We start from the raw sequence: 26,383 nt of genomic DNA, 5'->3' as shown, positions 1-26,383 counted from the left end.
TATTCTTTGAGATTTTGTATGGAATGTTACTCCTTGGGTTTTGGCCAGGTACTAGTGACCTGGATTGGCCACCATGAGAACGGGCTACTGGGCTTGATGGACCAGTGGTCTGACCCAGCAAGGCTTTAACATAAGAATTGCCGCTGGGTCAGACCGGTGGTCCATCGTTCCCAGCAGTCTGCTTACGCGGCGGCGCTTGGTCAAAGACTAGCGCCCTAACTGAGACTAGCCTTACCTGCGTATGTTCTGGTTGAGCAGGAACTTGTCTAACTTTGTCTTGAATCCCTTGAGGGTGTTTTCCCCTATGACAGACTCTGGAAGAGCGTTCCCACTCTCTGGGTGAAGAAGAACTTCCTTACGTTGTATGGAATCTATCCTCTTTTAACTTTAGAGAGTGCCCTCTCATTCTCCCTACCTTGGTGTTCTTTTTTTTTTAAGTTCAATATGTTTTATTGAAAATTTTTGCATAACAAAAGAACCAAAGAATACAAAAAATACAATAATGGATCTTGACAATAATATCTGTGCTGGAAAACATTATCTGCACGAGGCAACGCCCAGAATTAGGCCATGATAATCAACATTCCATATCAATAAAAAGGGAGGGGGACAAAGAAGAAGGGAGAAATAACAGTTCATGATACATAAACAATAACATTGATGTCATCTGTAAGCAATCTAACATGAGGAACATATCACATCCATGAATAATAACCATCACTGGAGAGAATTATTAATGGAATTGTCAATAATGAGTAGTGGGTGATAATGTCAGAGGGGGTATTGAAGTGTTTCTATCACAAAGATTGGGTACACAAGTCAGTTAACCAATGGCAAATCAGCATATTGGAGGAGTGGGCCCCAGAGTCTGCTAAATTTAGACATTGAATTTGATTCCTGGTGGAACTCTGTGTGCTTGATAGTTAAATATGAGAAAATAGCGGCGGAAAGATCAAATTCAATGTCTACCTTGGTGTTCTTATGACTGCAGGGTTGCACAGGGTTTCAAAATTGCCCTATGAAAGTTCTCTCATTAGCATCCGTTTTGCAAGAAGAAGGATTCAGAGAAGATGATAATTTAAAACAAAATCAATGTTTATTTATTTATTTTAAAAATCTATATACCCTATATTATCTATACGGTTTACATAGTCTCTGTCATAAATGTTGGACAAACAATCATTTGAACTAATTAAACATTTAACTAAACATTTTAACTTTGCTGCATTGATACCCAATGCAACTGTTTTGAAACCGGTGTTATATGAGACATTCCGGGGATACCTGTTGATTAATCTTGCTGCAGAATTAATCAACATCTCTTTAGAGACTCCTAAGTTTAGAGCATGACAATAATCCACCCTACTCAGAATCAACGCCTACGAAAATCATAAGCTGGTAACATTGGTTTCAACTGCATATAACCCACCTGATTTGTTTTTCCATGGTCAGGCAACAGTCCAGACACACCCCAAACACATTTACCTGCTATTTAACTACACACACTCCCCCATCACCACGACATTTTCTACGTCAAAACTATCCCGTTGGTTTTTAATTCTATTACCAAGCTGTAAATTGAGTGAATGTTGTTTTCTGGTTAGGAGGGGAGAAGTATCCATCAGTTGATTTCCTTGATTTAAAAAATGTCTATACTGCCTATAAATCACAAAGCACCATGCATAATAGAAATAAAACCAAACCAAACAATCAAGCCTTACGAACCAACAGTCAATCAAGAGAACAGCACTGCAATTCCATCAAAAACCTGACTCAAATCTTATAACGTGCTGAACTGGGAAAATGAACGCCCTTTGCAAAAAGTTGAGTTTTCAGCCTTTGAACTCAGAACCTACCTCCACTGGTCCACAATGCTTTGAGACTTCAACTTTCATAACTTCAACTTAAGATCTCTTCTTCTCACTAATTGTTAACCTTCCTCCCTTGTAGACTACCCATCACAGCTGGCCAAGGATTATGTGGCTGTTTTCAGAATCCAGTATGTGTGCACCCTGAATATGGTCTCTAGGTGTCACTGTTGAGCAATAGCAGAGATTCCCTACTGCCTGGGTTATGCATACTTTCTTTGCAGGACAACCCCAGCCAGGGAGGCATTGCGTAGAGCAAAGGTTCTCAACACACGGTACGCATACCCCAGGGGGTACGTGCACCATTGTCAGGGGGTACATGGTGCCGGCGCTGTATGTCTCCCAACTTCCTTCTGCTGTTGCATATCTCCTAGGACTCCCGCTTTCCTCATCTTCTCTCCCCACCCCTGGACCAGCAGCAGTAGCTCACTGTGTGCTTTTAACTTCCCCACACAGCTGCCACTAGCAATAGTTTAGCCGGCGATTCCATCAGGTAGCTTTGGGGCCTTTGCTAGGCTGTCTCACCTCCAATGATGCAACTTAACTCTTTCGTCAGAGGTGGACCAGCCTAGCAAAGGCCCTGAGGCTGCCTGATGAAACCACCAGCTAAACTAACACTAGCAGCAGCTGTGTGGGGAAGTTATATGCCATTAGGGAGAGGAGAGGTACTTCTGGACAGGGGAGGAGGGAAAGGAAGGGAGAAGAGGTACAGCTGGACATGGAGAGGGGGAGGAGGGAAGGGGACGGGAGAAGGGGTATTGCAGACATGGGAAAAGGGATAGGTGCTGCTGGACCTGGCAGAAGGGGAGAGAAAGGAAAGGTGCTGCACACTGGAGGGAGGATGAGATGGTGCATGGGGAGAGAGCATATTAGTAGTGAGTGGGGTTGGGGGAGGGAAGGAAAGAAGGAAAATTGTTGGAGGAGTGAGAGTGATAAGAGAGGGAGAAATAGATATGAGGTGGAGGAGAGGGAGAAATTTTTGATGCATGGGGAGAGAGCATGTTAGTTGTGAGTGGGGTTGTGGAGAGATGGACTTAGGTGGGTGGGAAGAAGGGATGTCACATTTGAGGGAAGGGGTGAGGAGAAAGATAACCATGCAGGAGGCAGAAAGTGTTGGACTCATGGAGAGGGAGATATGGATGGGGAGGACAGAAAGGAAGGAGGAAGAAATGTCACCTAGGGGAAGTGAGAGAAGGCAGAAATTAAAAGTTGGACTCATGGAGGGAGAAAGAGATATTGGTTGGGGAGGGAAGGAGGACTGGAAGAGAGGAAGCATGTAGGAGGAAGAGAGAAAGAAATGTTGGACTGGTGGAAAGGAGGGAGAAATGTTGGTCTGGAAGGGGGGCAGAAAGGAGGAAGGGAGAGTATATGGACTGCAGGGGGGAGAGAGAAATGTTACACTGGTGGTGGGGGGGGGGGTAGAAGAGATGACTCAAGGAAGGGAGCGATGCCGAACCAGGGGATGGAAGGGAAGAAGAGGAGTCTGATAGCACTATAGAAATTATTTATTTATTTATTTTTTAAATTTCTATACCGTCTAGCCCTAGGCGGTTTACATAAGATCAAACATACATAATGCTTAAAACAATACAAAAAGCAAACAGGTTTAAATTCACAATAAATCTTCGATCAAGGTGAGTCAGACCGTGCACAAAAGCAGTTACGAAAAATTGTGTAGTTGAGAGAGATGCTGGACTATGGGAAGGAGAGGAGAGAGATGCTAGACTGTGGGAAGGGGTGAAAGGAAGGGAAGAGATGTCAGACCACAGGGAGATGGGAGATGTTGGACCATGGAAATGGGGAGGGAAGGAGAGAGAGATAGGAAGAGAAGGGAAGGCATGGAAAAGTAGATTTTGAGAAGAAAGCAGAAAAATTGAATATTAAAAGTTAATGCCAAAGACAGATGCAGGGCAGAAAGTGAAGGAGAGAAAAACAGTCAATGGATAAGAAGGCCCTGGAAACACAGTTATGAGCACAGACAGAAGGAAGTGCAACCAGAGACTGGGAAAAGATGATTAGAAAAATAAAATCACCAGCCAACAAAGGTAGGAAAAGTGAGTTTATTTTTAGTGTAGTGATTGAAATGTGTCAGTTTTGTGAATTTATATCTGCTGTGTATATTCTGTGTATATGAAAAATAAATGGAAGAAATTGCATTATAATTAGTTATGGGGCGGGGTCTGGGGTGGAGCTTAGGCGGTCAGTGGTTGGGGTTACTCAGTTGATATTTGTTACACTTAGGGGGTACTTGGCTTGAAGAAGTTGAGAAACACTGGCTTAGAGCGTCTGAAACACAACAAGCAAGCTGGTGGGGGGGGCGGGGAAGAGAGAGGAGAGGAATGGGAAGCCAAAGGGAGAGAATACAGGGGAAAGAGTGAGGGAGAAGGGGAGAGAATGTGGAATGCAGGAGAGAAGAGAGAAAAGCATGTCTCCTACACCCTCCCATGCATACACACCCACATACACACACTCTCTCTCTTGTACCCCCACGACTTCACAGCCCCCCATCCATCACACCCCTCACTCCACAATCTCCAACACACTTCACTCCATCCACAGACTCTCCACATTCTCTTACACCCCCCCTCCCCACTCCACTCTCCCACACTCCTGTGTCCATTCCACTCACCCCCCCACTCTACTCGCACATCCCCTCACAGTCTGCACACAGGCCACTCCACTTACCCTCCACATCTCCAAATACATTTCACCCCTCCTGCCTTTTGTTCAGCTGAGCAGTATATAAAGTGTTTAATGAGCAAAAACACAGCTTAAGAACCACCAACTGCTCCTCAGACGAACTCCTGAGTCTGCAGACGGAGAAGGAGGAAAGGCTCCGTTAATCCACATTGTAAGGGGACACGACACGTCTCAACTTGTTCATTTCTCACTACAATAAAGACTTGTAAAGAAGAAATGCAATACGTCAGAGCTGCAACCTGCACAAGACATGGTCGGAAAGAGCAATCGTTTTCACCTTTTCTAGTGCACTGAATGATTTTACCTCCTGAAACGCACAGATAGTACATAAATCTTTCTAATTAGGGCAAAGCCTCATTTTGACCTGTTTCTCATCTCTTTTAGCTTGTCTGGCTGGCAATAAACGCATACCTTTTTGTGAACGCCTTTCTGATTTATAATGACGGCATAAGATACCACTACTCTAGACTGATCTACGGGGTAAGTACCCAAAAGGGAACTGACACGACAGCCACCCGGTAAAGAGCCGGATTGCCAGGCCCATTCCCCTGTAATGTCACCCATTCCCTGTTCTCTTCCCCTGCAAAAGCTTCCTAGAGCACTGGTTCCCAACCCTGTCCTGGAGGATCACCAGGCCAATCGGGTTTTCAGGCTAGCCCTAATGAATATGCATGGAGCAGATTTGCATGCCTCTCACTTCTATTATATGCAAATCTCTCTCATGCATATTCATTAGGGCTAGCCTGAAAACCTGATTGGCCTGGTGGTCCTCCAGGACAAGGTTGGGAACCAGTGACCTAGAGTAAAGCTAGCCAGTTCGGCTTTTGTCTTTGTGGACACACAGGGCTAGGGATACCAGATGTACATTCGGGTTTCCCCGGATATGCCCTCCTTTTGAGGACCTGTCCGGGGGGTCCGGACGGCTTTTCAAAACCCGGCACTTTGGGCTAGATTCACTACGCAAACCGATCGGTTTGCGAGCCCTTTGCGACCCGATTTCCCTCCAACCCGATTCACCAACCTCTCCTCCGATCCAGTCCCGATCCGTGCATGCAAATGAGGGGAATTGGCATGCAAAGCAGGAAGGACGCGATTCACTAAGCTTACCGACTGGCTGGCCGATCAAAAAAACTAGCGAGGACCAGTCGCTTGGGCGAAAACCCTGCTCTCCGCCCCGATTCTCTTGCTCTGACCGTCCTGCTCTCAGCTCTCTACCCCGACTTGCCTGCCCTTTCCCGCAGTGCGAGCCTGTGGTTTTAACCCACCCGTGGGTTAAAACTACATGCTCCTGAACTTAGAAAAATAGTTTAAAAAAATAAAAAGAATGGGCACGAAGGACCACCAGTGCATGAGCAGACCATCTACAGTCTAGGAAGATGGTCTGCGCATGCTCAAGGATCGCTCTCCAGCGATCCATGTGGTTGGTGGTGGGAGGACGTGCCAACGATCGCCCCCATTTGCATGCAATCCTTTACTGAATTTGTCGGCCTGCATGCAATCAGGCACAGATCGGACATGGAAAGGAGGTTAGTGAATCTAGCCCTTTGTCCGTGTTTTGAAGAGCCTCCTCACATCGAAGTCCGCAGTCTGGTAACCCTGCTCTGCTCTGCCACCAGGGGACTAGGTGAGAAAAGGCTGCGAGTAAGAGACTGTTCAAATGAGAGTGACAGTGTAGATATCGCTTCCTGAAACTGCTGCTGGAGGTCCTGGCAGCCATCTTGTGGTTGGAACCAGCATGGGCAGGGGTAGCAAAATGGCCGATACTCTCTTCTGGAACTTTCTAGTAAAGACTAAAGGACACCTACTGTTATAATTTCTGTAGTGCTAATAGAGCCACCTACAAATTATATGCAAATACTTTATCTGTCCCACCTAGGGTTAACATATGTCTCCAGAAAAAGGGAGGATGGATTGAGACATCCGGGTTTTACTTCCATTACTTTCAGTGGACATAACACGTGGATGTCTCGATCAGACCTCCTTACTTCCATCGCTTTCAACAGAAGTAAATCCCGGATGTCTCAATCCATCCTCCTTTTTCTGGAGCAATTGAAGGTTAAGTTGCAGGGAAATACTTTTAAAACCAATTGGAGGACATTTTTTTTCACTCAGACAATAGTTAAGCTCTGGAACGTGTTGCCAGGGAATGTGGTAAGAGCAGATAGTGTAGCTGGTTTTAAGAAAGGTTTGGTCAAGTTCCTGGAGGAAAAGTCCATAGTCTGTTATTGAGAAAGACATGGGGGAAGCCACTGCTTGCCCTGTATTGGTAGCATGGAATGTTACTACTCTTTGAGATTCTAGAATCTTGTTACTCTTGGGGTTCTAGAATCTTGTTACTCTCTGGGATTCCGGAATCTTGCTATTCTTTGAGATTCTGAATGGAATGTTGCTACTCTTTGGGATTCTAGAATCTTGTTATTCTCTGGGATTCCGGAATCTTGCTATTCTTTGAGATTCTGCAAGGAATGTTGTTACTCCTTGGGTTTTGGCCAGGTACTAGGGACCTGGATTGGCCACCGTGAGGAAAGGCTACTGGGCTTGATGGACCATTGGTCTGATCCAGTATGGCTATTCTTATGTTTTTATGTTCTTAAGTGACTTGCCCAGGGTTACCTGGAGCTGCAGTGGGAATTGAAACCCAGTTCTCCGGGATCCCAGTCTCCTCCACTCCACCTCTCTTTCTGCTCTCCAGGCTCAGCTACGACTTTGGCATCTGAGTCTTTTTCCTTAAGTTGGTCTGTCACCCCAGTCAATACAGGAACAGTGGTGTAGTAAGGCTTGCGCGCCCCTTCCCCGTATCTTTTTCATTTCGGCGCACACAGCCACCAACTTACTGCTCGCGTCGGCTTCAACACTCTCTTACATCACTTCCTAGGTGCAGGTCCCAAAAGTGACATCAGAGAGAGAGAGAGCCGAAGCCAACGCAAGCAGCACATTAAAAAGGTACGAGGGAAGGGAAGGGGTGTGTGCGTAGCAGAGGGGGCGGAGAGGTGGAGGGATGCTGGCGCCCCGAGCAAGATGGCACCCGGGGCGGACCTACCCCTTACACCCCCTTACTATGCCACTGTGTCATCATAAGAACATAAAGCCTTACTGGGTCAGACCAATGGTCTATCAAGCCCAGTACCCCATTCTCACGGTCACTAGTACCTGCCAAAACCTGAGGAGTAGCAACATTCCAGCATCTCAAAGACTAGCAAGGTTCCGGAATCCTAGAGAGTAACAACATTCCAGAATCCCCAGAGTAGCAACATTCCATGCTACCGATCCAGGGCAAGCAGTGGCTTCCCCCATGTCTTTCTCAATAACACACTATGGACTTTTCCTCCAGGAACTTGTCCAAACCTTTCTTATAACCAGCTACGCTATCCACTCCCTTATATAAACTTTTGCTTTATTGTATTCTGTTACATGCTTTTGAGTCTTTGTAAATGGATAAAACTTGATTCCCTGTAAGATGTGACGTCCTTTATGTGAGCAATATCTGAGTTCTCCAAAATGTGATTTTTCAAGCCTGCACCGAGTTTGAATTTCTCCAGGGCCAGAATGTACAATTAAAACTTCAGACTGATAAATACAGCGCACTTGATTTTAAAAGGGTCGTGTTAGACTATGGAACTCCAGCCTCACTGATTTACTCCCATCACGTTACAGGAGGCGCTGGCCTGGGCTAGAGCACCAGCGGCTTGTCTCAACTTCAACTGCATGCTGATCCTGCTGCCCGTCTGTCGCAATCTGCTGTCCTTCCTGCGCGGCTCCAGTGTGGTAAGATTTGTGGTTTATGCAACAATGAACTGCTTACAATAGAAAACTGTTGCACGGAACTGGGTCTTCCTTATTCTCATGTTTCAGTGGTACAGCCTGATTCAAACTGCAAATCACACATCTTGTGAGGCCCTGAGCCAACTTCTCCATCTTGGTGCCCAAATCTGTTATCCCTCCCCCCTTCCCCTCGGCCATCTCAGCTCCTTGCCTTGCCCTTCAAACATGAGCGGGCGGGTGTTGTTTTAGGCCGATAAAGACCACAAACAGCAAAGGGAGAAAGCCAAGACGGTCTGCAGTGAGCAAGACGCAAACCAACAACAAAGAGAACTGCAGACAGCTGTACAAAGAAGCAGGCTGAGTTTATTAAACCAAAATCACCAATGCGGTTAATGTTACCACCTTGAACCAAACCAAAGGACCCGACACGGTCCATGTTTCATCAGGGGGTCATGTTTCATCATAGTAACATAGTAGATGACGGCAGATAAAGACCCGAATGGTCCATCCAGTCTGCCCAACCTGATTCAATTTAAATTTTTTTTTTTTTAATTTTTTCTTCTTAGCTATTTCTGGGCAAGAATCCAAAGCTTTACCTGGTACTATGCTTGGGTTCCAACTGCCGAAATCTCTGTTAAGACTTACTCCAGCCCATCTACACCCTCCCAGCCATTGAAGCCCTCCCCAGCCCATCCCCCACCAAACGGCCATACACAGACACAGACCGTGCAAGTCTGCCCAGTAACTGGCCTAGTTCAATATTTAATATTATTTTCTGATTCTAGATCCTCTGTGTTCATCCCACGCTTCTTTGAACTCAGTCACAGTTTTACTCTCCACCACCTCTCTCGGGAGCGCATTCCAGGCATCCACCACCCTCTCCGTAAAATAGAATTTCCTAACATTGCCCCTGAATCTACCACCCCTCAACCTCAAATTATGTCCTCTGGTTTTACCATTTTCCTTTCTCTGGAAAAGATTTTGTTCTACGTTAATACCCTGAACGTCTGAATCATATCTCCCCTGTCTCTCCTTTCCTCTAGGGTATACATATTCAGGGCTTCCAGTCTCTCCTCATACGTCTTCTGGCGCAAGCCTCCTATCATTTTCATCAGATAATTGTGTTCAGAATATTGGTATCAGAATAAGGTATCAGAATATTGTGTTCAATTCTGGAGACCACATTACCGGAAAGATGTGCTGAGAATAGAGTCAGTTCAGCGGATGGCCACCAGGATGGCCTCGGGGCTCAAGGATCTCCCGTATGAAGTAAGGCTGAATAAATTGCAGCTGTACTCGCTTGAGGAACGAAGAGAGAGAGGGGACATGATTGAGACATTCAAATATATCACGGGCCGTATCGAGGTGGAAGAGGATATCTTCCGTCTTATAGGACCCTCGTCCACCAGAGGACATCCGCTGAAAATCAGGGGAGGGAAATTTCATGGTGACTCCAGAAAGTATTTCTTCACCGAGAGGGTGGTCGATCATTGGAACGAACTCCCACGGCAGGTGATTGAGGCCAACAGCGTGGCAGATTTTAAAAATAAATGGGATATTCACGTGGGATCTCTAATGATGTAAAGGAGGGGGTGGGTCGGCAAAATCAGGGCGAAGGGTCACTGGAGTGGGCAGACTTGATGGGCTGTGGCCCTTTTCTGCCTTCATTTTTCTATGTTTCTATAAAACCGCAGACCAAAAAACTCAGCCTGTGCACAAAAGCAGCAATAATAAGACAGTCTCTTGGATACTCTGCCGGCCCATCCAGTCTGCCCAACCGTACACGCTCTATAAATTTAATTTAAATGGTCCTTTTTCTTAGACATTTCTGGGTCAGAAACCCAGAGCCCTGCCCGGTAGTGTGCTTAGGTTCCATCTACTGGAGTCTCCCTCCGTCAAAGCCCGCTCCAGCCCATCCCAGCTCTTGCTACTGTGCTCTCTTCCCTTTGCTGCCTCCGGCACCGCTGAAGGTTCAGACTCCCCTTCCTGACTTACAAGTGCATTCACTCTGTAGCCCCTGAATCTCTCCTCACGTCCCCTACGCTCCCCACCCTGAACTCCCTCTTAGCCCTTCTTTCTTGCTGTGCCACCCTGTGGTTGTGGGTTCAAATCCCGCGCTGCTCCTTGTGACCCTGGGCAAATCACTTAATCCCCCCATTGTCCCAGGTACAGTAGCTAGATTGTGAGCCCACCGGGACAGACAGGGAAAAATGCTTGAGTACCTGAATAAATTAATGTAAACTGTTCTGATCTCTCCTGGGAGAACAGTATAGAAAATTGAATAAACAAATAGTGTGAAGAGTTTCAGCCTTTGATAATCAGAGCTAGTATTGTGATGTCGGCCTCATTCCACCAATAAGAGCCAGCCTCATCAGTGATGTCACAATGGCTTCATTGTTCTATACTTGGCTCAGTTCTGATATTGTATTGGAGGAGAGTGTGATGTGGTGGCTAGAGCTACGGCCTCAGCACCCTGAGGTTGTGGGTTCAGATCCTATGCTGCTCCCTATGACCCTGGGCAAGTCACTTAATCCCCCCATTGCACCAGGTACATTAGATAGATTGTGCGCCTACCGGGACAGACAGGGAAAATACTTGAAGTACCTATATATAAACCACTTTGAGTGTGGTTGTGAAAGTACAAGTCCCAATCCCTTTCCCTGATGTCTTAATGCCTCATTCCACCAATAAGAGCCAACCTCATCAGTGATGTCACAATGGCTTCATTGTTCTATACTTGGCTCACTTCTGATATTGTATTGGAGGAGAGTGTGATGCAGTGGTTAGAGCTACGGCCTCAGCACCCTGAGGTTGTGGGTTCAAACCCCAAGCTGCTCCTTGTGACCCTGGGTAAGTCACTTAATCCCCCAATGCTCCACCGGGACAGACAGGGAAAATGCTTGAAATACCTGTATGTAAACCATTTAGACTATAAATACTAAAATAAAAAATATGCCTGGACCAAGCTGCCAGAGTCAACATGTCATCCTCCATTTCTAGCGATATTCAAATCCAAACTAAAAACCCACTTTTTTAAAGCTGTTTTCAACTCTTAACTCCCCCCCACTGTCTCTTTTTAAACTCCCTTAAGGAATTAAGCAGCAACGAGCCCTTTCCTTTTGTTTTTTTCCTTATTTGTATTTCTAACCCTGTTTCCTTTTGTCTCCCGTCTGTCTGTCTCATTTATCCCTTTTTAATATGCCAATTATTAGTTGATGTTTCTTTGTAATTTGGTTTTTTTTTGGTTTTTTTTAATTGTTAATGGCATTTTTATTATGTTCATGCTCTTTTTTTATATATTGTAAACTCGCTTAGAAATTAGATAAGCAATTAAATCAAATTTTAATAAAACCTTGAACCTTGAAACTGTCAGATACCTCCAACCCTGAGATGTCCTGTCTGTCCAAATTAGATTGCAAGCTCTTCTGAGCAGGAACCATCTGTTGAATATTAAATGTACAGCGCTGTGTACGCCTTTCAGCGCTATAGAAATGATAAATAGTAGTCGTTGTAAATATGCAAAGGAGGTGCGGGGGGGGGGGCTCAAATTAGAAACCAATGTGTAGATGATAAGTGATTTGGAAATCTCAAGAATTAAAACTCTGCCTGCTTTCAAAAGCTGATGATCTCAGCTTTGTGATACCCATCTGTAATGTTCTGTTGGAGTTTGATGCCTGGTTTTTGATATGTGGTGTAATCATCGATATTGTTTTGGTCTGTCTATTCATCAACAAAAAGTCTAAAACTCTGCCTGCATTGTAACACCATAAAAAAAAACAAAAGGAATTGACCCCGAGATATCCACAGAGAAGAAAATCCAGAGAAAACCAAAAAAACTCTGTCAAGTGAAGATGTTCCTAAATGGACTTATTTGAAAGTGTCAAAGTTCCAAAGGTACACCGAAATCATCCACACAAAATAATTCCATCCACATAAAAATAAATCATCCACATAAGAGGCTTAAAGGACCTAGTCCGCTAGGGATACAGGACCCAACATGGTCCACATTTCGACAAAAAGTGCAAGCAGTATCTCACTTCCGGCTCACCACACAATTGTTTCCCACGTACTCACCTTTATAGGACCCCCAGGGACCCCTGAAGAAGACTTTTTGTCGAAACGCAGACTGTGTTGGGTCCTGTATCCCTAGCGGACTAGGTCCTTTAAGGCTCTTATGTGGATGATTTATTTTTATGTGGAAGAATTTATTTTTATATGGATGAAATTATTTTATGTGGATGATTTGGGTGTACTTTTGGAACTTTGACTCTTTCAAATAAAGTCCATTTAGGAACATTGTCACTCCACAGAGGTTTTTTTTGGTTTTTTGTTTAACCATAAAACCAGAAACAGAAATGTATTTCCTGCTGGACTGGACTCAAGGCATAGATGAAAGACATGCAAACTCCCCAGTGGCCTAGGCAGGAGCAAGTGGGCATCCCTCCTTCTTTTCAACTTAGAGGTGCATTGGAGGAGAGCTGAGGGGGGCCAGGGGACTCAGGAGGGGGCACCACTTTACCAGGGTCATTTGTTTCATAGGAGGTGGTGGGTCCAGAGGAGCTCCATAGTCTTATTAAGACAGAATGAAGGAAACCACTGCTTATCCCTAGGATCGGTAGCATAGAATGTTGCTAATCTTTGGGGATTCCGCATAGAATGCTGCTACTATCTGGGGTTCCAGAATCTTGCTACTCTTTGGGGATACCACATAGAATGCTGTAACTCTTTGGGATTCTATAATCTTGCTACTCTGAGATTCTGGAATGTTGCTTTTCTTTGGGGATTCTGCATAGAATGATGCTACTATTTGGGGTTCCGGAATCTTGCTACTCTTTGGGGATTCTGCATGGAATGCTGTAACTCTTTGGGGTTCTGGAATCTTGCTACTCTGAGATTCTGGAATGTTGCTACTCTGGGGATTCCGCATAGAATGCTGCTACTATTTGGGGTTCCGGAATCTTGATACTCTTTGGGGATTCTGTATGGAATGCTGTAACTCTTTGGGGTTCTGGAATCTTGCTACTCTGAGAGTCTGGAATGTTGTAACAAAAAATATTTTTTCATTCACCTTATAGTTAAGCTCTGGAGCTCATTACTGGAGCAAGTGGAAAAGCATTTAATGCAGCTGGGTTTAACATGGATCTAGATAAATTCCTGGAGGAAAAGTCCATAAACCATTATAAAAGTAAACCTGGAGAAAGCTACTGCTTATCCCTAAGGTTTAATAGTATGGAATTTTGCTACTTTTTGGGACTCTGACAGGTGACTTGGATTGGCCACCATTGGAAACAGGATAGTGGGCTAGACAGATTTTTGGTCTGACCCAATATTGCATCTCTGCAAGTGGAAAGCAAATTAGGTTATATATGTCAAAAGGTACCACATCGTGCATGACCTTATAAACAATGCAATAACATTCAAGTAAAACCCAGGCCTATATTTCTGGCGCCTATCTTTCCTTGAGGTGCGATTCTCTTTACAGCGCCATTGCGTGATTGATATGCGATCGGCGGCTGCTTTTTATGTGGCTACCGATATCAGCACCATATAGAGAATCTGGGCCAAAATTAGGTTTTAATCAGTTCCCTTAGAGCAAACAATTTGTAATAAAACAGTCCAAAGCCCAATCCTTTTGTGTAAAAAGAGAAAAAAGTTACAAAATAATTATTTTATTTTTATACTAGTATTTTAGCCTGTTCCATTAACGGGTGCTAGCTGTCTGTCTTTCTTTTCCCCCCACTTCCCTGTGCAGTTCCCTTAGAGCAAACAATTTGTAATAAAACAGTCCAAAGCCCCACCCTTTTGTGTAAAAAGAGAAAAAAGTTACAAAATAATCATTTTATTTTTATACTAGTATTTTAGCCTGTTTCATTAATGGGTGCTAGCTGTCTGTCTTTCTTTTCCCCCCACTTCCCTGTGCAGCAGCATTCCCTCCCCCTCCATGTCCCTGTGCAGCAGCATTTCCCCCACCCTACTTCACTGTACAGCAGCATTTTGATCTCCCCCCACTTCCCTGTGCAGCAGCCACAGCAGCAGCATTCCCTCCCCCCACACCACTTCCCTGTGCAGCAGTAGCATTTCCCTTACCCCCCCTTCCCTTCCCGTGGTCCTGCCCCCCCCCACACACTATCCTGTGCAGCAGCAGCATTTCCCCACCACACACACACTTCCCTGTGCAGCAGCAGCATTTCGCAGCCTTCAATGTGCAGAAGCAGCATTTCCCCACCACACACACACTTCCCTGTGCAGCAGCAGCAGCATTTCGCAGCCTTCAATGTGCAGAAGCAGCATTTCCCCACCACACACACACTTCCCTGTGCAGCATCAGCATTTCCCCCCCCCCACACACACACTTCCCTGTGCAGCAGCAGCATTTTCCGCTGCGCCCTTCCCAGCTGCCACATTGAAATGATAGAAAAGCACTGCACCGCGCTACCGCTGGCTTTGGCATCATCTATCCACTGCGGCCAACCCTAGTGGAAACAGGAAGTAGTCAGAGAGGGCGGGCCACAGTGGACAAAAGACAGCGAGGCCAGCGTTAGTGCGGTGCAGTGCTTTTCTCTTAATTTAAATGTGGGTGAGCCGGCCAGAAGGAGGAGGCTTTGGCGGTGGTGGTTTGGCGGTGAGTGAGGGCGGGAGGGGGGGAGTCGCCGGCTGTCCTTTGTGCATAGAGAGGGTGGACAGGGACAGGTTCTTCAGACTAAAAGGGACGACAGGTACGAGGGGGCACTCAGAGAAACTGAAGGGAGATAGGTTCAAATCAAATGCAAGGAAGTTTTTCTTCACCCAAAGGGTCGTGGACACTTGGAATGCGCTCCCGGAGGAAGTGATCCGGCAGAGTACAGTACAGGGATTCAAACAGGGATTGGACAGATTCCTGAGGGAAAAGGGGATCGTGGGGTACTGAGGGAGGTGCTGGGGTGTTGCATAAGTATAGACAGCTCACCAGGTCGTGCAGGTGCAAGGCCGGAGGGTTAGGACTTTGATGAGAAACCTAGGGGGCAAGGGGGCCCCTTCTGGTGATTAAGGCAGGTCATGACCTGTTGGGCCGCCGCGGGGGCGGACTGCTGGGCGGGATGGACCTCTGGTCTGACCCGGCAGAGGCACTGCTTATGTTCTTATGTTATGTTCTTATGTCACGGACCTACTGATCACAGATCAGAGTTCACGGAAGCACGCAGTTAAGTGCGCATGCGCGGCTAGGGTTTTATTACATAGGATACCGCCATACCAAATGGTTCTAGGCGGTTCACATCTAGAAGAACTGTACAATCAGTGAATAAAATACAATTGACAAGATCAAATTAAAATAAACATTTTAAAATATCAATTTGCGGTTTACCAATTAAGATTGAAACATAATTGTACTAATTTACCAAGCAGATCAGTTTTCAACAGCTTCCTAAAAGACACATAAGAAATAATGGTACATAACCATGAATTCATTTTGCCTGCCTGAAATGCAAATAGTTTGTCAAGAAATCTCTTATGGTTGGATAAAAACAGATAATTTCCTTGAGTGGTCCTGTTTAGTATATGTCATAAGAACATAAGAACATAAGAAGCGCCATCTCCGGATCAGACCTTCGGTCCATCAAGTCCGGCGATCCGCACACGCGGAGGCCCTGCCAGGTATACACCTGGTTTATTTTATAGCCAACCATACTTTATATGCCTCTCTCAAGGAGATATGCATCTAGTTTGCTTTTGAAGCCTAGGACTGTCGATTCCGCAATAATCTCCCCTGGGAGAGTATTCCAGATGTCAACCACTCTCTGTGTGAAGCAGAACTTCCTGACATTAGTCCTGAACTTGCCCCCCCTTAGCTTCATTTCATGTCCTCTTGTCCGTGTCGTTCGAAACATGAAGTCAGGTAAGTGGGAGCCAGACCAAAACAAGGCCTTACAATGCAACCGAACTTAAACAGTATTCTTGCTTCAAAAGGCAACCGATGCAGCGGCTGGTAAAACGGAGTCACCTGCTCGTGCCTTTTTTTCAGGCCGAAAATCAAACGACCGCTGTGTTCTGAATAGGTTTTAGGGCTCCTTTTTCAAAGGCGCGCTAGCGTCTTTAATGCACGCGCCGGATTAGCACACGCTATAGTGCGTGCTAGCCAAAAATCTACCGCGTGCTAGCCAAAAAATCTACCGCCTGCTCAAAAGGAGGCGGCAGCGGCTGGAACGCGTGGCAATTTAGCGCACACTATTCCGCGCGTTAAGGCCCTAGCGCGGCTTTGGAAAAGGAGCCATTAATCTTTTTAGAAGGTTTTTTTTATGAGATCCCAAATATATTATGTTGCAATAATCCAGGACAGACAGGATGGAAGATTGTACTAATAACCTAAAAGTTCAATCATGCAACTTTTTCAGACTGCTTATGGACCCAATGTTAGGCATGATAAAGAAAGGAATCACGAGTAGATCGGAGAAAGTTATAATGCCGCTTTATAGGGCAATGGTCAGACTGTGTCCAACATTGGTCTCCCAACCTAAAGAAGGATATAAAACTGCTGGAGAGGATGCAGAGACGAGCAACAAAGCTAATAAAAGATATGGAGAACTTGGAACACGAGGAACGACTTAAGAGACTGGGATTGTTCTCCCTTGAGAAAAGGAGACTGCGAGGGGATATGATCGAGACTTTCAAAATACTGAAAGGAATCAACAAAATAGAGCAGGAAAAAAAAAAGATTTACAATGCCCAATGTGACAAGGCCAAGAGGACACGGACTGAAGCTGAGGGGGGACAAGTCCAGGAAGTTCTGCTTCACGCAACGAGTGGTGGACACCTGGAATGCTCTCCCAGGGGAGGTTATTGCGGAATCCACCGTTCTAGGATTTAAAAGCAAAGTAGGTGCACATCTCTTTACGAGAGGCATGGAGGGATATGGGTGACTAAAATTACGCCAGGTGTACACCTGGCTGGGCCTCCGCGTGTGTGGATCGCCAGACTAGATGGACCGAAGGTCTGATCCGGAGATGGCGCTTCTTATGTTCTTATGAATAGCAAGATTCTGGAATCCCAGAGAGTAGCAACATTCCAGAGCTGAGATTGTAACATGAATAAAAGGACACGGAATGAAGCTAAGGGGGGAAAAGTCCAGGACAAATATCAGGAAGTTCTGCTTCACGCAATGAGTGGTGGACACCTGGAATGCTCTCCCAGAGGAGGTTATTGCGGAATCCACCGTTCTAGGATTTAAAAGCAAACTAGACGCACATCTCCTTACGAGAGGCATAGAAGGATATGGGTGACTAAAAATTACGCCGGATGTACACCTGGCAGGGCCACCGCGTGTGCGGATCACCGGACTTGATGGACCGAAGGTCTGATCCGGAGATGGCAGTTCTTATGGACCCATGAATAATCGGCCAATCTCAGCATTTTGGGTCTGCTCCTTTAAATGTCTTTTTCTCCCAGGGTTGCTCATATATATCTCATATATCATCTTAGTACTATTACTCGTTTAAATTTGCCATCTCAAAGTTTATTTCATGGGTTATGTTTCTGCTTGTATTGTGGTCATGGTAGCACTTTTATGCTGTTCAAAAAATTGTCCTTTATAGCAAAAATAAGAGTTTTTCTCTCATTCCACTGCAGTGCTGTGGACGGAATCTTAGGAGACAGCTGGACAGAAACCTCACATTTCACAAAATGGTGGCCTGGATGATCGCGCTCCACACCAGTAAGTGACTTAAGCAGTTAAAAGGGGATAAATTCTGTACAAACGTAAGAAAGTTCTTTTTCACCCAGAGAGTGGTAGAAAACTGGAACACTCTTCCGGAGGGTGTTATAGGGGAAAACACCCTCCAGGGATTCAAGACAAGGTTAGACAAGTTCCTGCTGAACCAGAATGCACGCAGGTAAGGGCACTGGTCTTTGACCTAAGGGCTGCCGTGTGAGTGGACTGCTGGTCTGACCCAGCAGCGGCAATTCTTATGTTCCATCTAGATTTCCTGTAAAAAAAAAAAAAAAAAAGAAGGGGATACCTGGCCCCGCTCTGTTCTACTCCAGCCCAGCTCCTTCCCCGAGGTCTGAAGGGCCTCTGCACATGCATGGATGTTAACACGATGACTTCATGTGCATGCATATGACATCATCACACTGAAATTCACACATGGTCTCCAGATGCAGCCCTGAACTCAGGGATGTCCAAAACCTGGACAAACTGCCAGTTTTGAAAATCCAGACAGATCTCTAAAAAGAGGACATGTCCAGGTTTTCCCAGCCAACTGGTAATTCTAACCCTATCCCTCCTGGAGATGGATAACATGGCAGCTCTGAGTCCCTCTACTTCTACAGTTGTGACCTGAGATAAAAAGGTAGTAATGGCTACTGCTCCTGCTGCAAGCTTTCACTTTAGTCACTGGCTGCAGCCACACCTCCTCCTCTAGGACTGAAGGGTCAAGTGTAGGATCAATGTGCATTGCAGTAGTGACTGGTTACTAGGTGATCAAATATTGCATTAAATCTGTTTTACTACTCGGGATGTAGATAGTTACTTGGGACCTGGGTTGACCACTGTTGGAAACAGGATACTGGGCTTGATGGACCTTTGGTCTGTCCCAGTATGTCAGCTATTAAGTTCTTATGTGAGCCAAGTATAGGACAATCAAGCCATTGTGACATCACTGCTGAGGTTGGCTCTTAGGCATTGGTGGAATGAGGCATTATGACATCACAATCTCAGCTCTGGAATGTTGTTACTCTTTGGGTTCTAACAGGTACTTGGGACCTGGGTTGGCCACTGTTGGAAAGTGGGTTTGATGGACTTTTGGTCTGTCCTAATATGGCAACTCTTATGTTTTAAGGCTTGTATGAATTGACTCTAATTTGTAAATGTTTATTGGTTAATAAAGTTGTATCATGTACAAAACCGTTGATAAACCAGATGTGGGGGGAAAAAACCCCGCATCATTTTTGATAGTAAACAAATCTTCCACCAAATGCTAGGGTATGACAAGATACCATACCACACCATACCAACTCTTGTATCCTGCAAACGTCAACTAGGAATCATTGCGGCTTCACAATATTAGAATTGCTACAGAGCCATAGATGTTACAAAGAAATTACAAGGAAGATATCATGCAGGGGACGGAGGAAAAAAGGTGCATTTTTAGTGATGAGCAGGATTTTCTTGACTGTGTCCGTCTTACTGAAGTCAAACGTCATACAAGGGAGGCTGAGCAATGCCTTCATCTTTTTTTTTCCCCTCTCCTCCCCAGCTATTCACACTGCGGCTCACTTGTTTAACGTGGAAAGGTGTGTGGATGCACGCGTAGAGGCCAACGGAACCATTCAGGCTGCGCTCTCGGACCTTGAGGACAATGATAAAGGCGAAACCTACCTCAACTTTGTCCGATCCACAATCCCGGTAAGCGCCTTTCATGAGAGCTCATTCAATCTGATCTCGTGTAGGTTCTAAAGGGGGCCTATTCACCCCCTGTGCAACTGTGCTTGGTTGCCTGGCTGGTGATCCCAGACCTGCCAAACCTCTCACTTTCAGTGCGAGACTCCCGTTTTTGTGGATCTTCTCCCGCCCCTCCCCCCCACCCCACCGATAAGACACGATCTCCTGCTGAGTTGCCTCTCCATGCTGCTGCAGCAGGAAAAGCCTAATTCCAGGGCAGCAGGAAATGATCTTTTACGAAGGCCTCCAGAATTGCACACAGTACTCCAGATGAGGTCTCGCCACTGTACAGAACCATGGTGAGACCTCATCTGGAGTACTGTGTGCAATTCTGGAGGCCACATTACCGTAAAGATGTACTTCGAGCTGAGTCGGTCCAGCGAATGGCCACTAGGATGGTCTCCGGACTCAAGGGTCTCTCATACGAGGAAAGACTGGGCAAGTTGCAGCTCTACTCTCTAGAGGAGCGCAGGGAGAGGGGTGACATGATTGAGACATTTAAGTACGTCACAGGTCGTGTCGAGGTGGAAAACGACATATTCTTTCCTAAGGGACCTTCAGTCACAAGGGGGCACCCGCTCAAACTCAGAGGAGGGAGATTTGGTGGTGACACCAGGAAGTATTTCTTTACAGAAAGGGTGGTGGATCACTGGAACAAACTACCGGTGCAGGTGATCAAGGCCACTAACGTGCTCGACTTTAAGAATAAATGGGACATCCAGTGGGATCTCTACGTGGGTCGAGCAGCACTCTGACTTAATGGGGTGGGACAGTAGAGTGGGCAGACTTGATGGGCTTTAGCCCTTTTCTGCCGTCATCTTTCTATGTTTCTATGAAGGCTTTTCCTGCTGCGGCAGCACAGAGAGGCAACTCATTTTGCCTCTGGCCACCAACTGTGCCAGGGGTGGAGCAAGAGGCGGGGTTATGGGTGGGCCCTGAATCTCCCGCAGAGTGGGACAGCCCCCTTGGAAACTCTGTGATCTGATGAATTCACTGCCTGGACCCTCCTCAGTAACTGAAGAAGATATTTCATCAGGAAGTTTCTAGACTAATTTGGGCATCCAAATATGTGGGACTTATTTGGTAGCCCAATAGATTTATTTGTCAAGGGGTTTGTGAATTTTGCTGAGATGCCAAGACTGTAGGGTTTGAATCTGATTAGGACAGAGTAGATAGTATAGGGGACCAGTCTTCCCCCTCCCCCCCAAAAAAAAATCAAGCAGGTTATGTAAATTAGAGAATTACATGGGGACAAATTTTTCCCCGTCCCCGTGGGAACTAATTTTCCCATTCCGTCCCTGCCCCATTCCTGCAAGCTACATCCTCATCTGCACAAGCCTCAAACACTTTAAAATCCTAAGTAACAACATTCTAGAGCTCCAATTGTGATGTCATGATGCTTCATTCCACCAATGCCTAAGCTCCGTCCTCATCTGCACAAGCCTCAAACACTTTAAAATCATAAGTGTTCGAGGCTTGTGCGGTTGAGGCAGAGCTTACAGGAATGGGACAGAGACAGGGACAGTGACAAAACACATGGGGACGGGACAGGGAAATTGAGTTCCTGCGGGGACAAATTTGTCCCCGTGTCATTCTCTAATGTAAATAACAGGAACTTTGTTAGAGGCAAAGACTGGGATGGAGGAGCTGGGCTCAATCCCCTGATGAGCACATCTGCTCTTGGCCCCAAGACAAGACAACACCAGAGATACGCACCCTCTGAGGTGCGATTAATATGCCTGTAACAGTAAGGAGACTACGACCCATCTGATTTTAGGGCGGGGATTGAAATAAAATCTTATTTTATGGAGGTTCTACAAATATAATACAGAGAACTAGAGTGCTAACATCCAGGGCATTTGAAGTTGTTGGGTCTGCAAAGGGACATCTTGAAATGTATATTTTATTTACTATATATTTAGTGTATTTTATTTAATAATAATAATAATAATAACAACAATTTTTTATATACCGCAGGACTGTGAAGTTCTATGCTGTTTGCAATGATTAAAGATGTTACAGATAGAGTGGAATCAACCAAAGTATAGACTTGGTGATTGACAGTTCTAGAGATCATTTGTTGAGGGCTAGGATTGTATAGGTTGGTTTCCTAAGTATTGCTTTGGGGCTCCAGCACAATCAGAACCTGTCCAGTTGGGACTGTAGCACTGTATTTTTTGGTTACAGCTATCTGGGGATTCCCCCCCCCCCCATTCCTGTCTAGCCTGGTCAGTATTTGGTCAGGGAGATATAAATTAGAAAAATGCCCTTAAGCCAGCAGATGTCACTAATGAGCAAAGACCAAAGCTTACTGTCCCCTGGGAGCTGTGAACACTACTTCAATGGTGCCCCCAGCTCCTTCTGATCTGAAATGCACCTCTCTTGCACAGCACCATTTAAACAAAAAGGGGGTCTTTCTCAGTCTGAGCGCAAGGCAAGTTCCAATTCGGGTAGCCATGTTAGTCTGATGAAGTGCACTCTGGTCCTCCAAAGCTTTTGCCTCAATAATTTGGTTACTTTTCTGCCTTACAGTTTAAGAAGTCAATGTTCAGCCTTTGGCGGTCAGTGTTGTTTTAACCTCTGACTTCTGTGGGCTGAATAAGACCCATACATGCAATGCTAGTCATATCTGGGTTCCAGCCCTGAATATCAGGATCTTGGTGGCTCTCGGCTGTTATACATTGCTGCCGATATTCAGTGCCGGTATGGTTTACGGTTTTGAAACTGGATGTACCTCTTAGCTAATGCAAGAACAAAGTGGTTCGCAATAAAAATATATTTTTTTAAAAACAGAGAAAAAAAAATCTCCATCAATAAGACAGGAAACAACATTCAGCAGGAAACAGACTTTCCACAAAAAAGGTACCTAACAAAAACCCAGTTGAACCCCTCTGCAGATCCTCCAACCGAGATAATAAGATAATGGGATTTTACCCAGATAGCTAGCTGCCTCTGCATGTAGTGCAGCTTGTGTGAGTAGTTATTCGGCATTCGCCACAGAATGTCAGCAAGAGGAGGAGGAGGAGGAGGAGGAGGTCTTAAGCTGGCAAGGTTTGGGGGATTCCTGGCAACTAAAGTACTCATTTTTTGTGCTTGGGGAGAAGACAGGGTTGTTAGCAGGGGGTGGAGAGGACATGTGTGGGCCTACTCAGAAAACTATGTGCATTTATATCTAATGCTTTTACTCCTGTTGGCACAGAATCCTATCGGTGGCTTAAACGTGGCTTTCACATTTCTGGCGGGTCTCACAGGAGTCGTCATTACACTGGCGCTCATATTAATAATTACTTCATCCACGGAAACCATTCGTAGGTCGTACTTTGAAGTCTTCTGGTTCACCCACCACCTCTTCATTGTTTTCTTCATCGGCCTCGTCATCCACGGAGTCGGGTAGGTTCTCTTTGCTGTTACTTTTACAGGGTCCAACAGATCAACTAAGGGACAGTGGGCAGAGAAGTGCAGTGATTGTCCTTACTTCATATATCAGACATTGACAGAATGTGGCTGAAAGATATTAAAATTGTTCCAGCTGTACTGAGGGCTTCTGATCTGAATGAAAAAGAACCTCCATGCGGCACCTGAACCCAGAAGGAAACTCACTTTGGCAAAAATGCAGCTATTATAACAAGCACCGGCAGTAACTCAGAGAGACTGAAGTCAAGCCCAACATACTGTGGCCTACGAATCTGCCGTCATGTTTCTATGTCGTTGAGACCGACCCAGAGAGAAACAACAATGCCTATTCAGTTATTCGACAATCCGGGTCCCATCAGCAGTTGGGTTTAGCAGACTGGGGGCAATTTAGGGGGCAGGTTCTATAACTAGGTATCAAAATTAAGCAGGTAGTCAACCTAGTCTATAACTATCTCCCACCTTAAGGATCTTAGGGATAATATTTAATGGCAATCTGCCGCTTGAACTTCAAGTAAATTCTTTAATAAAAAAAAAACATATTTATTACTATGGAAGTTAAGAACAATTCATATGAGTCATTCAGACTCTTTTATTATCACAACTAGACTACTGCAATGCCATCTACATAAACTGTCGTAATCAACCTCAAAAATGTTTGCAAACCATACAAAACATTTCAATTTGTTTGATATCTTCATTACACAGTTTTGAAACTGCTACTTCTTTGTACATTCAGCTGCATTGGTTACCAACAGAGGCAAGGGTTTTACTTAAATGTTATTGCATTGTTTTTAAGGTCATGCATGATGTAGTACCTTTTTATGTATACAACCTAATTTCTGAGAAGCATACTTTATGTAACAAATTAATGCTATATTTTCCAAATCCCAAGGGTAAGAAATCCAAGAAATACTTTGTTTTCTCCTTTGTTTATCAAGCAGCAAAATCATGGAATGAACGACCGGCTGCACTAAGATCATTGCCGAATATAGTCTTTAGAAAGTCCTTAAAAATGTTCTAATTCCATAAATATTTGTTCCAATAGATTTATAATGTATTTTTGCATTTTTATTATCGTTACTTGTAACTTTTTAGGAGGATTACCTAGTTTTCTTAATGTTATCCGCTTGGAACTTAGACGGTTATTAATGGACTAAGACATGTTATGTTATCCACTTAGGCCTGCAATTACCATTATAGAAAACTAGTGTAAGGCATTATTGACATGCCGACATTTTGGCGCTAATTTGAAATAGGTCTATGGCTCATGTAAAAGTGCCTAACTGTGACATTTACTCAAGTAATTACAGAATTCTGTAAGCTAAGCATGTAAATGTTGGCCCTACCTATGTCCCATCCATGTTCTACCCATGTGAATGCCTCATAAGAACATAAATGTTGCCATATTGAGACAAACTAAAGGTCCATCAAGCCCAGTAACTGGCAAGATCCCAAAAGAGTACAACATATTTTATACTTCTTATCCTAGAAATAAGCAGTGGATTTTCCCAAGTCCATCTTAATAATGGCGTATGGACTTTTTAAAGCCCAAACTTTTCTTAAACCCTGCTAAGCTAACTGCTTTTACTACATTCTTTGACAATGAATTACACACTGAGTGAAGAAGTATTTTCTCCAATTTGTTTTAAATTTACTATTTAGTAGCTTCATTGTGTGCCCCCTAATCCTAGTATTTTTGGAAAGAGTAAACAATTATATGCTACACCTTTTGGAGCCAAGTTATAGCTTAGCCATTTATATGTGCACTTGCTGGTATTTTATACATTCAAGTGTGAGGGGTTAGTGTGTTTGTACATGCAGTGCTTTGGAAGAGTGCTAAGCAGGTCTCCAGGAACATATAGGAGACAGCAGTGCCCTCAAAGTCATTTGCTATTTAGTATGATTTTCTAAATATAGAGTCAAAACTGTAGCACTAAAAATACTCACTCATTTTCCCTGATAAATCTGTTTCCAGGCGCATTGTCCGAGGACAAACTGATGAGAGCCTGAGCGTCCACAATATAACTCTGTGTAGCAACTTTACTCTCTGGGGACGCAACAGTACCTGTCCGAATCCACAGTTTGCTGGAAACGCTCCCGTGGTATGATTTCTCTCATTAGTGATTTTAGGGTTGACGGGTTGTTCCTTTATTTTATAACTCAAAGCCCAAAGACAGATTGGATTCCTGCAGTATCTTCTTTCTGGTTGTTGTCAGTTTGAAAGTGGCCCCCACAATATTAGGTGGTAGGGGTTAAGTGAAATGCGCACTGACAGACGCCAGGTCCCAGGTTCAGTTCCTTCACAGAAGTTTCATTAGGGATAGAATCAAATAAGAAGCACTGCCAGGGGTGATTATATAAAGAATATATTATAGAAATAGTCTTACAGAAAAGTAATATTTATAAGCATTACAATTAAGCAGAGAGCATTACACTTAAGCAGAGAGCAAGCAGTCTCACTGCCTTACAGAGGTCAGAGGCAAAGAGGGACATAGAAGCTTGCAGTTCTAGGAAGCTTCGTGTTCCATAGATAAAGGGAAGGATAGACAGAGAGAGGGGGAGCCAGAGTGCCAAGCCAAGAGCCAAGAGATAGCTAGATAGAAAGAGAGAGAGAGGGCCAAGACCCCTCTCCTGATAGCTCCATAGAAAAAGAGAGAGATAACTTGATAGAGCAGAGAGCAGGCTTTTATACCTTGGAATCTTATTCTGAAAAGAGAAAATATTGTATCTCCCAGTATCTTTCTGTTTAGAACTTGCAAACTGTTTGAGACAATGGTCAATTTAATTGACAAAGGAGGGTGAGAAAATCTGTAAGCATGGTGATGGGATTAAGTCTCTGGCTTGATCTGTGCACCATTGTCCTAAGCACCCTCTTAAATAGACATTAACACCTTTTAGCTAGCCATGATTCAATCAGGGCTACTTGAAACTTAAAATATATCAATCAGGGCTACTTAAAACAGTTTCCCTGCACTAAGGGTCTATCTGCCTTTCCATGCCAGGGTCAGATTGATATAATCTCCCAGAGGCCTCTAGGCTGACAGTTGTGATCTGCTAATTGCGGTTGAGCTTACAAAAACCTTTTGAAGATCCCTCATACATAGAAGCCACCAATAGACCTCAAATCCCAGACCAATTTCTAACATTTCCTCAAGGAGAAGACTAAACATAAGAACAGCCTTACTGAGTCAGACCAATGGTCCAACTAGCCCAGTAGCCCATCTTC

The 26,383-nt window shown here is 44.8% G+C and overlaps 1 protein-coding gene across 3 annotated transcripts in view; it reads left to right on the top strand.

Moving 5' to 3' along the window:
- The window catches only part of LOC117362603 (cytochrome b-245 heavy chain), a 62,021-nt gene that overhangs the window by 13,686 nt on the left and 21,952 nt on the right, over window positions 1-26,383 (top strand). For 2 of the 3 annotated variants that reach the window (XM_033949218.1, XM_033949217.1), the window contains exons 2-7: window positions 4,953-5,048; window positions 8,223-8,333; window positions 17,931-18,015; window positions 19,559-19,707; window positions 22,943-23,133; window positions 25,133-25,259. In XM_033949218.1, the coding sequence (XP_033805109.1) occupies window positions 4,953-5,048; window positions 8,223-8,333; window positions 17,931-18,015; window positions 19,559-19,707; window positions 22,943-23,133; window positions 25,133-25,259 (759 nt within the window). Of the gene's footprint in view, window positions 1-4,952; window positions 5,049-8,222; window positions 8,334-14,807; window positions 14,953-17,930; window positions 18,016-19,558; window positions 19,708-22,942; window positions 23,134-25,132; window positions 25,260-26,383 lie in introns of those variants that run through there. The other variant, XM_033949219.1, reaches the window with a different exon arrangement.

Source organism: Geotrypetes seraphini, chromosome 6 (genome assembly GCF_902459505.1).
Source record: "Geotrypetes seraphini chromosome 6, aGeoSer1.1, whole genome shotgun sequence".
NCBI classification, from domain to species: Eukaryota; Metazoa; Chordata; class Amphibia; order Gymnophiona; family Dermophiidae; genus Geotrypetes; species Geotrypetes seraphini.
The sequence above is the reverse complement of the archived record's forward strand: the minus strand, read 5'-3'. Positions and strand labels throughout refer to the sequence as shown.